The sequence below is a fragment of the Apteryx rowi genome, unplaced genomic scaffold (assembly GCF_003343035.1).
Source record: "Apteryx rowi isolate R43461 unplaced genomic scaffold, aptRow1 scaffold_615, whole genome shotgun sequence".
NCBI lineage: Eukaryota > Metazoa > Chordata > Aves > Apterygiformes > Apterygidae > Apteryx > Apteryx rowi.
The window spans coordinates 184,442-201,086 of NW_020450889.1; the positions used below are offsets into that span (position 1 = coordinate 184,442).

At 38.7% G+C, this 16,645-nt stretch overlaps 1 protein-coding gene across 1 annotated transcript in view; it reads left to right on the top strand.

The window, feature by feature from the left end:
* SUGCT (succinyl-CoA:glutarate-CoA transferase) overlaps positions 1–16,645 on the top strand; it is a 334,471-nt gene that overhangs the window by 107,589 nt on the left and 210,237 nt on the right. The window contains exon 10 of the mRNA XM_026083761.1: positions 16,025–16,096. Within this exon, the coding sequence (XP_025939546.1) occupies positions 16,025–16,096 (72 nt within the window). The remainder of the gene's footprint in view (positions 1–16,024; positions 16,097–16,645) is intronic.

Sequence of the window (16,645 nt, forward strand, 5' to 3'; positions counted from 1 at the left end):
TCTCTTCTCTCTTGTCGTGACAGACCTGCTTACCACAGCTGGTTTCCAGCTGCTCTATTTGTTTCTGTATTTGGCGTATTTGTCTGTAAGATACTGTAAACTGCTTTCACCACAGAGTGCCTACTTTTAGGAATCCTTAGAAAAGACCAAGAAACTGTCTTGTAAATCCATAGGTAAGTCATAGAAAAGCACTGTATCTACTCTGGCCCTGGGTTAGAACAGGAAGTTCTACAGCTACTTCAGTAAGATACATCACTGTATGAATTTTTCTGCAGTGTATTGTGGGAGAACTTTTCATCCTCAGGCCACTATACAAAAATGTTTTAAACTCAGCTAACTAAAGTACTTCCATGGCTTTTGTTCCAGCCAGTAGCAAGGCATGAATCCAGCTCTAGATGATGATCTTTTCCAGCTGTTGGCATGAATGCAACTCTCATTTTAGGAAGAGCAGAAAATGCTGGGCATGAAATGCAGTGGGAAGGCATTTCAAGGGTAGTTTTTGTCTTAAGAAGTCAGTGGCATGCTTTGCCAGGTCTCTTGTGTAGATGTGCAGGTATGGGGACAGCTGATGCTGGTTGAATAGCTGCAGAATTCCCATGCATCTTCTTGCACATCTGGTATGGCTTCTTCAACAGTGAAGACACCCTCTTTGACCTTTGTTAAGAGCTTACTGTGTCCGTTTGTAACCAGGACATATGACGATGAAGGAGATACTTCTTAGTGCATAAGCTTGCTGCTATCTATTATTGTTACAGCTCAATGGCTATTTGTTTTTGGCAAGTCCTTTGCTGGTGCCGAGGGGGTGGAAGTAAGTATTTCAGTGACTGCTTCAAAGCCAAAGGGTTGAAAAATGTTGTTTTCCCAGAAGTAACATCTGGTTCTATGATAGAAAGTGTGAGAGTTCTGTTGAAGTCACAAATTTGCCCAGCCTCTGTCCAGAAGGGATAGTACTTGCCTATTAGGCAAGCTGTGGTCATCCAGAAAAAAGGTCCATGAACAGGGACAGAGGGGAAGAATGTGTGATATACAGATAATTTGGAGATTGACCTTTTTAAAAAAAAAAAAAAAAAGTGTAGACAACAGTTTGCTTTATTCCTTTCCCAAATGTGGAGTCACTGGATCCACAGTTGTTTAATGGACATAGGCCATTCTCAGCCATCCTGGCTCAGGAAGAAGTAAGATCTGAGAAAACCTGGCAGCAGAAAATTTCTTTGTATGCTTAGCAGTATGTAATTACATCCTAGTGGTGTGATTTGGCCAACTGAGGCAAAATGGCACGGCCAACAAAGTTTTCCGACAATAATGTGTCTATATTTCTGCTCATTTGGAAATGTGTGCAAACTTTGTGATGTATCTGAGGGGAAAGTGGAGGGATTTCATTAGGATCAGATTGACAGCTGTGATCTGGCTACAGGCTGTTTATAGCTGTGTCCATACTACAAAATAAGCAGTGTTAGAGCTTGTGTTTTATTTCATCCTACACCCCAGCTGGGCCAGGAAAGCAAACCAATCACCTAAACACTCATCAAAACCTTTTATCCAAGTTTATATGTGATTAGAGCCAGGTTTAACTCTGGAATGATGATATACTTTTCCTGTGTTCCTATTTGGTAGTCGCCACACCTGTGCTGCTATAGACAGAAAAGGCACTTGCATTTAAATGCTTCTCAACAAGGACAATCTTTGTTCTTCCACTCCTGGGTTCATGCCTTATTCTGGATTTTAAGAGCTTTGGTTCCCTAGCTCATTTCCCCAGAATCCTTATCCCTAGCAGGATGCAGAACATAAAGACGTTGACAAGGGTGTGGAGATCCTTTCTCTGTGGAGACTTGGGTACTGTATTTTTTGGGGGGTAAATTCAAGAAATCTGTAATGTTAGGATGGAGCTTTCATAGTCAGAATTACAGTTAAATGCTTTTTTCCCCTGATCACTTAACCTAGAACAATGGTGATTTTGTATCTGCAGATGATTCTCAGGCTACTGATGAACTCCACTCAGTGACTGCCTAATTTTTCTTTAGGTCAAACCCATTAGCATTCAGTGGGTTCAGATGTTTACCTAAATGTTAGTAGCTAAAATAATGACCCTTCAAGTCATTATTCCTACTAATTCTACAGCTATTCCTATCAGTTTTAGCAGAAGGAAAACTGTCAGTACTTTAGAATACAATGGTAATTTTCAGAACAACAAATCACACTATGGTTCTTCAGAATGTAAAACAACAATCCTTTAGATTAAATTGTTGAAGTTTGAGAGTTTCATCTAAACCACCACACTTTTTTTCACCACCTAAATTCCTTCATGATCTAAAATATCATGGTCTGACTGTTAAATCATCTGTCAGATTTAGAATGAATGCAACCTTTCTGACTCAGATATTTGCTCATTTCTGTGGACATAATGAGGTTTAGAACTTCTGCGTCTGTCATTATTCAAATTGATGCTGGTCCGTATCCATTAAACGTTTCTCTGCCAAAGCCCCTTCCCAGACATCTGGATTTGGACACTTGCGTGGAATGTGCAGCCTGTCGAATAGTCAGGGAATGAATGGCAGCTGTGCTTGTTGGGGTTTGCAGATTTCTTGTCCTTTCCCTCCTTCACTTGCTCATGTAAAGAGACATTTTGGATGGAAGAGTTGTCCAGGAAAGTGTTCAGGCCTCCTTACTTTTTCTATTCATTGCTTCTGTTGTTGTCTGGATGGGAACAAACGTGATGTCAGGTTACATAACAGTAAATGCTTTATCCTTCCTTTTTCCTCGTGTGCCTGTCCTTTTCCCACCTCATCTATGAGCCTTGTTTTAACACGCATGTGTGACATAATTGTTTTCTAAGCTTCAAGACTATATTCTAATTGATGACAGAAGGCAAAAAGGAAAGGGAGTACATGTCCCTGTCTCCTGAAACTAGCAGTCTTTTTGCAAACTGTTTTTTGTAGGTGGCACTTTAACTATAAATATAATAATAATCGGTGGAAATCTTGACTTTTTTGTTTTCCTTTTCCTTGCTGTCCAAGTTCATGATTCTTTATATGTGCAGCAGACCAGCAGGGTGAGGTTTTCAAAAGCATCCAAGTAGATGACCAGTGAGAGCTATGCTATTAAGAGGAGTACACTGCTGTCCAAATAGGTATTGTTGAAATAACGTTAGGTACCGGCTTAGGTACTACTATCAGTGTATTCATTTTATATTGCATTTTACTAGTATCATTGCACTTGTAGCAGCGTAGAAAGATTGGGCTTAGTTCATATTCAGCGATCTGTTGAAAAATTGAAAGAAGCTGAAGCGAGTTGAGCTTATCTCTATAGTCCTGCAGCACCCCTGCTAGAGGTACACATGCCTGAAACAGTGGAGGCGGGCAATCATATGCCGCCATAGTCATCCTGTAATTATTCTTGTTCTGCCRGTTTTTAAGACTGAAAAGGTTTTGAGTGGGGTATAAACTTCTAGGGAGGGCAGGGAAAGTGTAGGTTTTCTGTCCTCCTGCTTTATACATTTGAAAACCAGGGTTTTATTTGTATGTGAGAAGAATACAAATCATATTTGGTAGGAACCCCTTTTGCTTTTGAAAACTCTAGTCTGGTGGATAATCATACGGCTCACACACTTGAGTTGATTTTACTTTCTTTATGGCATCTAGTGTTGAATCATACCTGTAATGAATTTGAAGACAGATTTTATAGCAATTTAAGGTTGCTTTGTTTGTTCGCTTAGTGTATTTTGTTTTAACTTGTGTAGATTTTGAAAAGAAAAACCAAATCAAGCAGCTGGAGAAATACGTTCTTTGTCTGAAAAGTCTTATGCTTCAGTACATAACTTGATGTGCAAATTTGTATGCCTGCCTTAGTAATTCTCACCAGCAACCTCTCCCGCTTCTAAGCACAGCTTTGTCAATGGCAGATAAAATGTCCAAGCTTTGTAACTATGAAAGTAAGTTTATACTGGAAGGAAATGTGTCAGTAGCAGGGATCATCTGTTTAACAAGGGTCATCCACTCTTGACAGGATGTTCGCTCTTAGTGGAGATCTTCACTGTTAGTGTGTAGACTTTAACCTGGCTGTACTGCAGTATATGGATAGCAGCAGCTAGGTAGCATGAGACTTACTTGACTGCGTCACTGAGATCTAATTTAATTGCTGGGCTGCATATACTTGCTTTCTTTTAGTGTCTGTAAATTATTTATATGTGAAATACAATATATGTGTTTTTCACAGAAGACTGTAATGGAAGCAGTGCACATTAATACTTATCTGATCTGTTAGTTGACTGAGGTGTAGTAATGCTGGAACAGCGTTGGCAAACAACTGGTGACAATTGTCTACAGCAAAAATGCAGTAATTTTGCATAATTGCTCTTCCTGGTGTCCCAATGTATGGCAGAGGTTAATGTAGTCGAGCTTCTTAAATTTTAAAGTTGCAACTGTGGTTTGCAAGTGGGTATTTTTGAAGGAAGTGAAAGGCAAAGGTTTAGATTAATTGGCTGGTCATACCAGCAGATTCAAACACCGTGGGACTGGGTGATCTCCAGAGCAGAATTCTGCTTTAAATAAGCCCAGACTCCTTCTCTAACATGATTAAATCAGAATTATGCTTTTGAGTGTTCATGCTCTCTGTGCTGTTGTGGCAGGAATGGCTGTCCCTCAGCCACCCAGAGCCAAAAAAAAAGCTTCAACAGCATAAAGCAAGAATAAAACTTTGAAATAAATCTAGCAATTAATAAGAATTAAGCTTGTTAAAGAATGGTATGATGGATACCTTACCTGTGATTGAAAACTATCAGTTTTTTTTTTCTTTAAATCTGCAGGGGAGAAAAGTGGGGTCTTTTTTGAAGGCTGGGATGTTCTCCTCCTCTATTCTCCTGTTTTCTTCATGGTTTTACAGGCATAGCTATGTCAGTCAGACTTTGTGGGGAGTGCAGGCAGATGATTTTGCACAAATGCAGCTATGCTGATAAAAACCTGCTGTAGATTTTAGGCTGTGATAATAGCAGCTCATTTATGTTGTATTGATTCCCCAGCACAAATCCTTTCATAAAGTATAGCTGTGTTTGTTATGCAGAAGCACTCTAAAGAGCCATAGATGTAAAGATCTGTGTGGGGGAAAAAAAAACCCAAAAAACTACTGTACAGGTCTCCTCAGCTCTTTCTTATTAGATAATTTGACTTACTAATTGCTAGAATGAAAAAATTGTTAAATATTGGCCAGCACAGTTTTAAGTTGGCAAGAAGCGTAACATTTTAATTTCTAATTGTAGTGATTCTCAAACCGTAACAATTGAAATAACACTAAATTTGAAGTAGATAAAGATTGTAATTACAATAATACKATTTTAGATTTAAATGTTTCCTAAACTAATAGGGACCAATAAAAATGGAATATTAGAGAAAAACAGAAATCTGTTTTGTATAGTTTTAAGAAAGTCTAATAGAAATTCACAGGGAGGTGAAGGGGAAAGGGATTTCTGACTCTTAGACTCACATAAAGGTTGACTCTTCAAGCATTAATTTTTAACCCATAAATGTTGGACTTCTGATTGCAACATGCTGATCCCACTAGCCTTATTGCTCTGGTCTGGCAGTGCTTTTTGGCATAAATTGCGGGCTTTAAATAGTGTACATCCTGGATGTCTGACCAGTGCAATTTTTAAATCCTTGATTAGAGATAAAGTAGTATTTCAGATCAAAACAAACTACATGCAGTAAACCTTAATGAGTCTGGCTTAAAACCACAAATCAAGGAAAGTGAAGAGTCAAGGTTGAAGTATTTGAAATCCATCCTTAGCCGATCATACTGTGTCTACTGAATTGTATGTAGGATCACTTACTGTTTGAGAGATTTATTATTTGAAAAAAAAWTCCAAAATAGGGCAGAGGCACGTGGGCAGAGTGGAATGGAGTTTCTCCTGCCTTTGCTCATTCTGTTCTGCAGCTAAATGGAAGGTTTCAGTTATGAGAACTGTTTATTTTAAGTTGTGAAAGTGCCAAATTGTGAAACCCAGCCAATTTTGCACCAGTGTAATTGTTATGTCCTCACTGGTGTTTCTACTGATTCTCATCAGCATTGGTGACAGCAGACTTAAAATGCAGTCTTGCAAAATAATTTTAGCTTTCATGGGTCTGTCATGTGAAAATCACCATTTTTAAATGACAGAGCATTGCTCTYCTGCTTCTTCTTCTGGCTTTGTTCATGAGGTTAATTGGGTCCCTTGCTCTTCTTGGTTGGCCTTTTGTCAGAGAAACCCACAAAGTATTTGGCTCATCTTTTTAAAGAGCCTTCTTTATAGCAGGACCTCTAGGCTATGAGGACCTTTAAGTTAAGAGAAGTGGCTGCCCAGTCAGCGAGTTCTAGTTTGCTTGCACTGGGTCATCTGTTCCCAGCTTGAAATGCCAGGCTGACTGGCTCAATCTGAGTTACCAAAAATGTAGTCAGTGTTACAAAACTGACCTTTGGAAGTTTTACCACTACATCATTTAAAGCCAAAGAGTAGGAAGGGAAAAGGGACAAAAATAATGAGATAAATACTGCTCTGTTCTGTACGTATAAATTCATTTTGTTGGAAACGGTGACGTATCAGATGATTTCTACTTAAAACAGATTTAGGATCATAGATTCTAAATTGCATTTTTAAAACCTGATATTTGACCACTTAAATTTTCCAGACAGTTGTATCTTACGACTTTTGGAAGGTGTAAGAAGGTATATTTATCATTTGTCCTTCAGTAACGCTTGGAGGCCCATATCAGGATCAGAATGTGGTCATGTGTATTCTGTTTTTCAAAATAAATGTTTTCTTTGCTCTCTTTGCTTGAAAAGTGAAACAAAAGACAATGCCAACAATCCTAAAATTGGGAGAAATTGTRTGAACTATTGTGTGCAAAGGAAAAACAGTAAGGAAACATAGCTTGAATTCAGACTTTTGAGAGATTATTATAAATGTTGAGAAAAATATTATTTAAAGAAATAGCTCTACAGTGCCCTTTAAAATCAGTAGGCGTCTATTTTAATTCCCATATAAGTAGTAACTGGCTGCTCTCTGTATATATACTTAAACGTTGCTTGCTGTATAAGACCTTGTTTGCTTAATTTCAGCCTAACTGAATTTTTATGGCTGTGCTATAAACCTCTTGAAAATAGTGGCTTAAATGGAAATGCTGACACAACATTAATTACACTGGCTCCAGTGTGATACTGTGATTAAAGTTTATTTACTTTGTGCGTGTGTGTCAGTGTGTGTGTAATTTCATTGTTGAAAAACTAATGGAAAACTAATGTGTCAGTGGAGAATGTGATTCTGTGCCTGATACTTTATTTTTTAGCAGTAAGGAACAGTTTTAATGTTGGTTTACAATATCAGAGAATTTATTTTTAATTGAGGTATAGTTTAGGTATTTAATGCTTTAGAAAAGTCTGTGAAACTGAACAAGTTTCTCACTTTAAAGCTGTTCGCTGTTCTTCCAGAAGTTTTTATATGGCTGTTTGGGTGGTGAGGTTAGAGGTATATTCCATTTAAATTAGAAAGTGATGAAAATGTTTGCATTTCCTTGTGACATGTGCTCTTTCCTACCTAGTGCTGTAATGGGCTGTCACATTATCTTTTTTTTTTTTTTTTTTTTGGAGATGATGGGAAGAAAAATCTCTTATCTCTAAAAACAAGGGGATACACTCCAAAATTAACCTTCATCACAATATTAAATATGAAGTAATAGCTACAAAACTCTGTACAGTAAATAGTATACCTGACTGATATTTTTATATTGGTGAGAAAGTGACTGAGATAAAATATTTCATGTATGTAAATGCAATTTATTACATACAAGCTGCAATTTCTTTGCAAACCTTAACACCTAAGATTTACATTAAAAGTGTTTCCTGAAGACATTCATTGAAGAACTCTGTTGGTCTGTCTGCTTTTATATCTCTGCTTCACTGGCAGCATTTTGTTTTACTAGCAGTGCATTTAACCTTTGTTACGATGAGAAATAGGCCTTAATTAAAAACTGAAGTCAGACCATCTCTAAACTTAGGCACTTTGCAAATCTCTCTCTTGGCTATGAAGTTCTCAGTCCGTCTCTTGGATATAATGTTGCCAAGTCTCTGATCTTACTGTGAATATTATGATATTTACTATCTTACATAAATCTTAATTCCAGAATCTACAGCCCTAAGAACTCTTTAAAAAATATGTTCCTGCAGTTATAGAAAATTACTTGAAAACATGAATTAATTATGTTCTAAAGAGACAGAAATGAAAAAGCCAAATGCAAAGAACTCTGAATTTGTTGACTTTTAGATATCTCTTGGATTTTAAGCCAATCCTTGATTATTGTGATAAAGTTTCTGATTTTTGAAAGTTTGGAATCAACAGTATCTCGTGTCTTTTGGGGACAGGAACAGAAAAAAATATGAAGAGAAATTGTGGTCAGCTAACTGGACTGGAGACTTGGATTAGGTGATTGCATACCTTCCCTTTTTTACTTCTTATTGAATATCTGTTATTTTAATGACAGAGTGGTTGGAGTATAAGTCTGCAGAGCAGGAGACTAGGTTCAGTTACTTCCTGTGCATTTCCAGGAGAGTGTTTTACCCACCAGATACTAATTTATTTGAGTAGGAGCATCAATGAATCTATGTATTGCATCTAGTTCACTGGCAGATCAGCAGTGCAAATATCTGTGCAGAAGAAGAGTAAGTGAGAGAGGGAGTGTGTCTCCAGCCTCGTGAGTAGGACGCTGAGCTGCGAGTGGAGAGGCCTTGGTTTCAGTCTCTGTTCCCTGCACAGTTTTATACCTCTCACATTAGGCAACTACTAGATAAAAACATGACATAGTCTGGAGAGCAGGACCAAGGTGTCCTGCTTCCTCAGCGAGTGTCGTGAGTAACAGATTGTAACACCAAACGTAGATATCTCTGTTTGATGCTTTTATGCTAATTTTGCTGCCTGCCCCTTTCAGCAAGGAGCATTCAGACCACATTTGGTGGTTCTTGTTGCTTTGTTCTTGGATCAGTTAGGTAAAGTGAGGCACTTGGTTTCTGCGTCATTTTTTCTGCACTCAGACATGTATGAAATTGAAGGTCAATCAGGAAAGGTGTCTAATAGATTGTAGGTGCAGCACAGGTAAATGGTCCCTAGATGTTAGTCTCTTGGTGTGCTTTCTCTGACATCAGTGCCTATGTTCTGCCTCATCTCAGATACCAAAGTAATCGTGCTGAATCTTACCATAAACACCTTTCCCACAGCCTCATGGCATCCAGGCAAACTTGATTCTCAGGAAGAGAGCTCTAGCAGATGTTCTTGATCCTGATCTATCTGGTAGACTAGGATACCTGGGAAGCTGCAGGATGGTACATCTTGGGATGTGAAAGTGAAGAGCGAGACACGTAGGGCAGGCTTAGAAAACTGAGGAAAAAATGTGAGTTCTTTCTGTATGTGTGGAATGCCCTTCATTAGTTTGCCAAGTGAGGGCATTCAGCATACCTTACTCCAGTCCATGAAATTTACATTTTTTATTTTGACTGTTTGCTTTCGCTGGAGGAAAGTGCAAAGTAGGCAAATAGTTTCAAAATGTGTGGTCTTTATGATTTATATTGCTGCTCAGAACTACCAGTGACCAGATTTCTTGGTCTTGTTCCCATTTGTTACAGTGTAATTAAATATTAAGTTGTTACTAAAGGGTTGTGTTCTTCCCTTGAAAGAAAAAAGTGTGTGTGCTTCATGATACTGTGGTACAGCTAATGTTTAATTCAAACACAGAAAAGGTGGGCCAAGTTTGTCCCATCTGAAAGGAATGTAGCTGTTCCGGATCTGAAGCAAAAATGAGGATCTCCTACTCTGTGACATATTTGGGAGTTGGAGTTTGATAGTGTTGGAGAAAGCAAAGAAAATCAGCATATGCTGTAGATACATTTGGCTGGCAGGAGAACGGTGCCAGTGCGTAAGTCAGTCAAACCCTGAATACATTGCTGCCTTGATAATTGCAGCCTTTATGTTGAGATACTACCATTCAACTTCACTGAAACAAATGACAGTGCTATGTTGCAAGACACTTCAAATATGAGAGTATCTAATATCAGCCATTCCCAGGGATAAGGGATTGTAGGGATCTTTACGGATCCCAACTGTTATTCACATAGGAACATCAGATGAGAAAACTCATAAAACCATGTATTAGACCCCTTTCACCATACCTGATGTAGTACAAATCTTCCTCCAACGAGAAAGCCTGGAGGCTTTCAAATATTTGGACCATTGACTATGCCACTTTCAGTAAAGGAGCTAATATGGTAACTATTAATGGAAATAACCAGTCACTTGTTCAGATAATTAAATCTACTAACCTCTCCTAAACATGGAGTAATCCTCCAATCTCAAAAACCCAATGCTTTGTTCTGATGGTCTCTCCAAGTATTGTTTGGCCTCCAGATTCTCTTTCCTGGGAATAGTCTCTGGAGAAGAAGTGACATTTCATTTCTGCCTGGATGACACTTGCATCCTTTGCATTTGACCTTCAGATCAAAGCCCGGTGTGCAGATGGTCCTTGTGGCACTGGGAGGCTACCTCCTAATGATGACAGCTGGAGGCTGTATTTCAGTGTTTGCAAGATTTGCCCTGCCTGTAGTTTCTGAGACTAGGACATGAAGTGCAATCATCATGTCCTGCTTTAGATTTAGAATTTTGAGGTGGATTGAAAAATGGCTGAACTGTCAGACTCGAAGGGTTTTATCAGTGATGTGAACTCCAGCTGGAGGCTAGTCACTAGTGTGTGACTAGGTGCATGCCAAGGGTTGGTACTGGGACCAGTACTGTTTAACATCTTCATTAATGACCTGGATGATGGGGCATAGTGCGTGTACCCTCAGCAAGTTTTGGAGGACATATAAAACTGGGAGGAGTGACTGATGCACCAGATGATTGTGCTGCCATTCACAGGGACCTCTGCAGGCTGGAGGGATGGACAGAGGGGAATCTCATGAAATTCAGCACAGGGAAATGCAAAGTCCTGTGCATGACGGGGAATAACCCCATGCACCAGTACAGGCTGGGAGCTGACTGTCTGAAAGCAGCTTAGCAGAGAAGGATCTGGGGGTCCTGGTGGACAGCAAACTGAACATGTGCTAGTAATGTGCCCCATGGCAAAGAAGACCAACAGTATTGTGGGCTGCATTAGGAACAGCATTACCAGCAGGTTGAAGGAGGTGACCCTTCCCCTCTACTCAGGCCTGGTGAGGTCACACCTGGAGGGCTGGGTCTAGTTCTGGGCTTCCCAGTACAAGAGAGACATGGCACTGCTGGAGTGAGTCCAGCAAAGGGCGACAAAGATGAGTAAGAGCACCTTTCACATGAGAAGAGGCTCAGGGAGCTGGGACTCCTCAGCCTGGAGAAAGGAAGACTCAGGGGGATCTTATCAATGTGTATAAATATCTGAAGGGAGGGTGTAAAGAAGATGGAGCCAGACTCTTCTTAATGGTATCCAGTGAAAGGCCAAGAGGCAATGGGCACAAGTTGGAATACAGGAGATTCCACTTAAACATAAGAATAAATTTTTTTACTGCGAGGGTGGTCAAACACTGAACAGGTTGCCTAGAGAAGTTGTGGAGTCTCCATCCTTGGAGATATTCAGAACCAAACTGGACACATCCCTGAGCAACCTGCTGTAATTGTACCCTATTTTGAGCAGGGGGGTTGGATGATGTCCAGAGGCCCCTTCCCTTCTCAACTATTCTGTGATTGTGTGATAATGCGACTGTGCAGTGCATTAATCCTTCTTCTCCAGGAGTAGCTAGAGAAAGGAATTTTGCTGCTTCTTCCCCAAACAGCAGAATCTGCCATAGTTTTTCCCCTTTTCCTCGCTTCCAGAAGATGTGATATCCCTTGGGAGAAAATGCCAATGAGTTTATGTAAGAATAAAAAAGAATCACCATATATATGCAGCAGCAGATGTTCTCATTGCTTTGATTTCTGTGTCTCAGTACGGATGTGATTCCAGTATTGGAAACTGACGAGGGCTTTTGATCATTTTTTTGGAATTGGCATGTCTTTGGACACGGAGCCCATATATTTTGCAACTTTGTTTGAGGAATCAACATGCATATGAAACATTTGCAAAGATATTTACATATGAGCGATGATTGTCATAATGCTTATTGACTTAAAATTCATGAAGTGGGCAGTAAATACAAGAGATTGACATAGTCTTTCATTTAAACCATTAAAACTGGAAAAATTTGGAAGATTATTGGCATAGAGCAKTGCAACCACTGGCTAGTTTGGCCTCAGATTATCTCAGTAAGTCTTCATTTGATCTGACAATGAACTATGGTTAAATTTGTCCTGCATCTTGACCACATAGTCTATATAGTATGATTGAGGAATAATTGTAAACTATTTAGAACATTTTTGAAGATGGATAGCGTTTTTTTTATATTCCAGGTGTTTGAGGAGGTTAAAATGGTTTTGCACATGAAGTATCTCAGGTATACACAGTGTTCTAGGATCAGATCCAGAAAAGTGCTGTGTCTTAATGAGATCCTGTAACATCCATTAGTCAGTGGGAGATGTTGATGCATGTACACTGAATCTTGAGATCTAGCTTTGAACATGTATATGTTAATGTAATGTGCTATGTGTCTTTCAGTGTGAGTTTACAGACGACCTTAGAAACCCCTAAGCCTCTTAGACCATGCCGGAAAACTATGCCTTTGGATGCTACAGAGTCTGTCTCTGCTTTTTCTATGAGTAAGATGTGAAGTAATTTTTTGTCTAGTTTTCATCAAATTTTATGTTTCTTGTCTTCACCAAGTATATGCATTAGTGCTCAGGATACCACATGCGAGTAGTAGTTTAAATCATGCTCATGCTGTCAAGAGCCTTATCGGAAGACCTAATTCTTCAGAGAAAGGGAAAGGAAAAAAAGACTTTTGCCTTGTATATGTAGTGCCTTTTATTGTGCTAATGTGAAATGATTTGATGTGATGGACAGCGGTTTATCAAAACAAAATCTCATTAAAGTCTGTCTGCACTTTGCCCTGATTCTCCTTTGTATAATAGGATTGTGAAGTTTCCTGTGACCAGACAGTAACCTGTGGTAACCTGTAATGTGTGTACATTTATGGGTGATGAATAAAAGCATTGTTATCACCCTTAAATGTTGGCATCAATACTCTGCTAATAGCATTTATAAGTTTATGCTTTATCAGCAGCAATGACTGGCAAATAATCAGCTGTTTTGTGATGGGAAGCTTAGAATAGTGGCCAAAGATATTTGAGCTAAGCTTCATGGGAAAAGACACTGCTGCATTTATTATGATACCATTTTTGTTGTGTAAGGATGACATGATTGTTGTTTTAGGTTTTTAGACATACAATGCAATTAAGAATAATCAGTTTTCCCACACATTCCACAAAGCAACTGAAGCACAAATTCTAATAACCAGGGCCTTAAATTTCGAGTGGCTTCCGCTGCTGTGTTGGCAGCGCATGGGTACAGATGCACGTTTCATAGTGCCATGCAGCTATTGTGTGATTGCGATCTTCTTACAGAGAAGCGAGTCTTGAAACCAGTTGTGGATAAAGAGTAAACTGTTTAAGATTTGCCCATAATGCCAGTTAAAATATATTTTGGAGTATGGGGGAAGAGGGTCTGTATATATGTACATATGACTTTCCTGTGAGGTTTGCAATCTGTAACAGACATCTAGACTAGAAGTTTAAAAGAATGTATAAAAGAATTTGTAATTAGTGTTTACTGGAAGCAGTAGGTGGTCATACCAAAAAAAAAATTGTATTATGTTACATAAGCACACAGATACATGTCGTGTTTACCCCTTTATTTGTGCGAAATGTCTGTGGCTGGTTTGAGAATCTGGAGCACCAGCACAGACAGATTTGGATGTGGACAGAGGGATTAAGGAGACATATCTTGCCTGTAGCTAAAGGTAGTAAGTTTATACTGGCAGTTTTAGTTCATAAGTATTCCTACTAAAAGCCAGATTGTTGAAATTTTTGTTCTGAAAAAGAAAAGTCTCAAACATTCTCAGATCAGGCTCTGTCATGTTTGTTTTAGACAGAAATTTGCATGAACAAATGTATCTAAAAAGTTTATTATCTCTGCAGTCACATACAGCTTTCTTTTCTGTATTCTTTTCCCCAAATTTTTCTGTGCTCATTGCTTTCCTCAGTGTGAGTATGCACTACCTATATATTATGCATCCTTTTAGACTTTTACTGTTTTGGGGCCAAGTCAATGGGATTTCTTTCTTTTCTTTTCTTTTCTTTTCTTTTCTTTTCTTTTCTTTTCTTTTTCTTTTTCTTTTTCTTTTTCTTTTTCTTTTTCTTTTTCTTTTTCTTTTTTTTTGCATGCTTGGGACTAAATGTTTGCCGAATTTGATCCTCCCTTGGTTAAGAATTTCAGACTCAAGTGGTTAATTAAATGTCTTAAAAATAAATTCCAAAACTTTATCCTTGACCGGTAGTATTTATCAGGAAATGATTTTTTAGAGAAACATAGAGATGGAGAACAAATGATATTCTAAATATGATGTAGTTACTCGCATTTCAGTGCGCATAATTTTGCACATACAATTGTAAAGCTTTGAATATACCAAATGGTAAAATATTCCTACTGTGGATGTAGCTGTAACTATGAAAAGTTGCAAGTCAGGATAGCATATTCCTCCTGTTTGTGAAGGAGAATAAGCCCCAGTGGTGGAAAATGACTTTTTATTATTAGATCTTAATCACATCAGGGCTTATATTTGTGTGTTATTTTACCAAAATGTATAATAAAAATCCATACCTTTAGTTCAGGCCCTGATAGCTCATGAAAACTGATTTCTGAGAATGCAAGATGAAATTTATTCTCTGCAAGAAACTAGTGTAAGGTGTCGTCACCATCAGTGCACTAGCCTGTGCTGGCCTTCTGCATTGAAGTCAAATAGTGGAAGAGTCTTTCTTGGCTGCTTGCAAAAACTGTTGTAATGCTTGTGACTGAAAGCTGTTCCACACCCTTGTGTTAGGGAGAGGTGTAGCAGAGAGAGGAATCTGTAAGCATTATCCCATTTCAGAAGATGTCTTGACGTAATGGTAAAAATCTTGGATCATCCCAATAACAGATTTTCTTGGTTCCATCCAGTGAAATGTTCTGTTCAGCATGACATATGCTATTAAGGCCACTGTAAGGAAATAAAAGAAAAGACAAATACTCAAAAATGGAAAGGAAAATAGTTCTGTTTCCTCCAAGAGATCGGTCTTGAGAATACCGACTAAGAAAACAGTTTAATCTGTACCTGAGGAGCTTGGAAGATGCAGGGTGTCCCTTCCATCCCCGTTAGATTGCCTGCCTGATCCATGCTATTGGGTATCATAGGGCAGACTGCCTTCAGTTTTTTACAATGTCCAATTTTGCATATGAAATGAAGCAATCAACAGTGTATGGATTGGATACGGTGATCCCCATCTTTGAGGTGGGCCAGCTAACTAGAAGGGAAGAGAGTTATTCTTACTCTTTCCCATTACTGAGTGTAAAAATATTTCGTAAAAAGTGGAACAGCTCCAGCAGGGGGGCTAGGGAAGATTTATCTCAGAATACCCTGTAGCCTTGTACCTGGCATATTCGCTCAGGATGTGTGAGACTTTAGTGCAGTTCTCTGCTCTCAATCAGGCAAAGAGTGAACCTGAATAAATAACTTCTAGCAAGTAAGTGTTATCCTGGTAAATCCTCCTCAGTCCCTGTGAGTGTGGATCACATTTGCAAATAGTTTCAAGATGCCTCAGGCCATATTTTCAGCAAGTAAACTATTAATGAAAATAAGTTCTCAACTCTAGAAAAATCAAAAGGACCACTTTCTTTTAAATTACTGACATTTCCTCCTTGTGGATGACTTTGAGTCACTTTTATTGAACTAGAGATTTAGTCTGAATGCCAATGTTTATTTAATGAAGGCAGTTGAACTTTATTTACAATGTTTTCACCTGAGAGAAGTGCTCGTATTTTGTATTTTAGTCACARCTTATCACCTATCTTTGTTCTAGGCTTTTAAGACCAAGGATGGCTACATTGTGGTAGGAGCTGGAAATGATCAACAGTTTGTTACTGTGTGCAAGGTAAGGATGGTCTAGGCTGACAATACAGCAACAGTATAGTTGTATATAGTTCTCCATTCTGTCTAGAGGAATAGTTTATTGATTGCGTCTTAATTCTCCCTTTTTATGAAAATAAGGGGTGAGTAAGACACAGTTATGAACATAGTAGATTTAGGGGGTGGGTGGTTCTTTTGCCACTTTAATTAGTAGCCTAATGTGTAGTCCTTTGGAACCCTATTCAGTGCTGGTCTGTGCTCACAGGGACACCTGCAGACTTCTTAAAACAGGAATATTACAGGACTGTGGGCCCACTTGACTGTGGTGCAGAGATACGAYGTTGAAGAACAGAACTTCAAGAGGACTGCTGCTTTTAAAAATCCTATATCTTCCTTATTTTGGACTCAAGGAACCATGTTTTCTGGCAATTCTGTTTTCACAGAGAGTAGCTTAAAAATTACAAAATGTTTTTAGATTTTTCACATACTCTTTTCCTATTATTTTAATACCTGGAATTGCTTTTTCATGGCAGTGAATATGTTTTAAAAAAGAAGGGGTGGTTGTAGGGAAAGA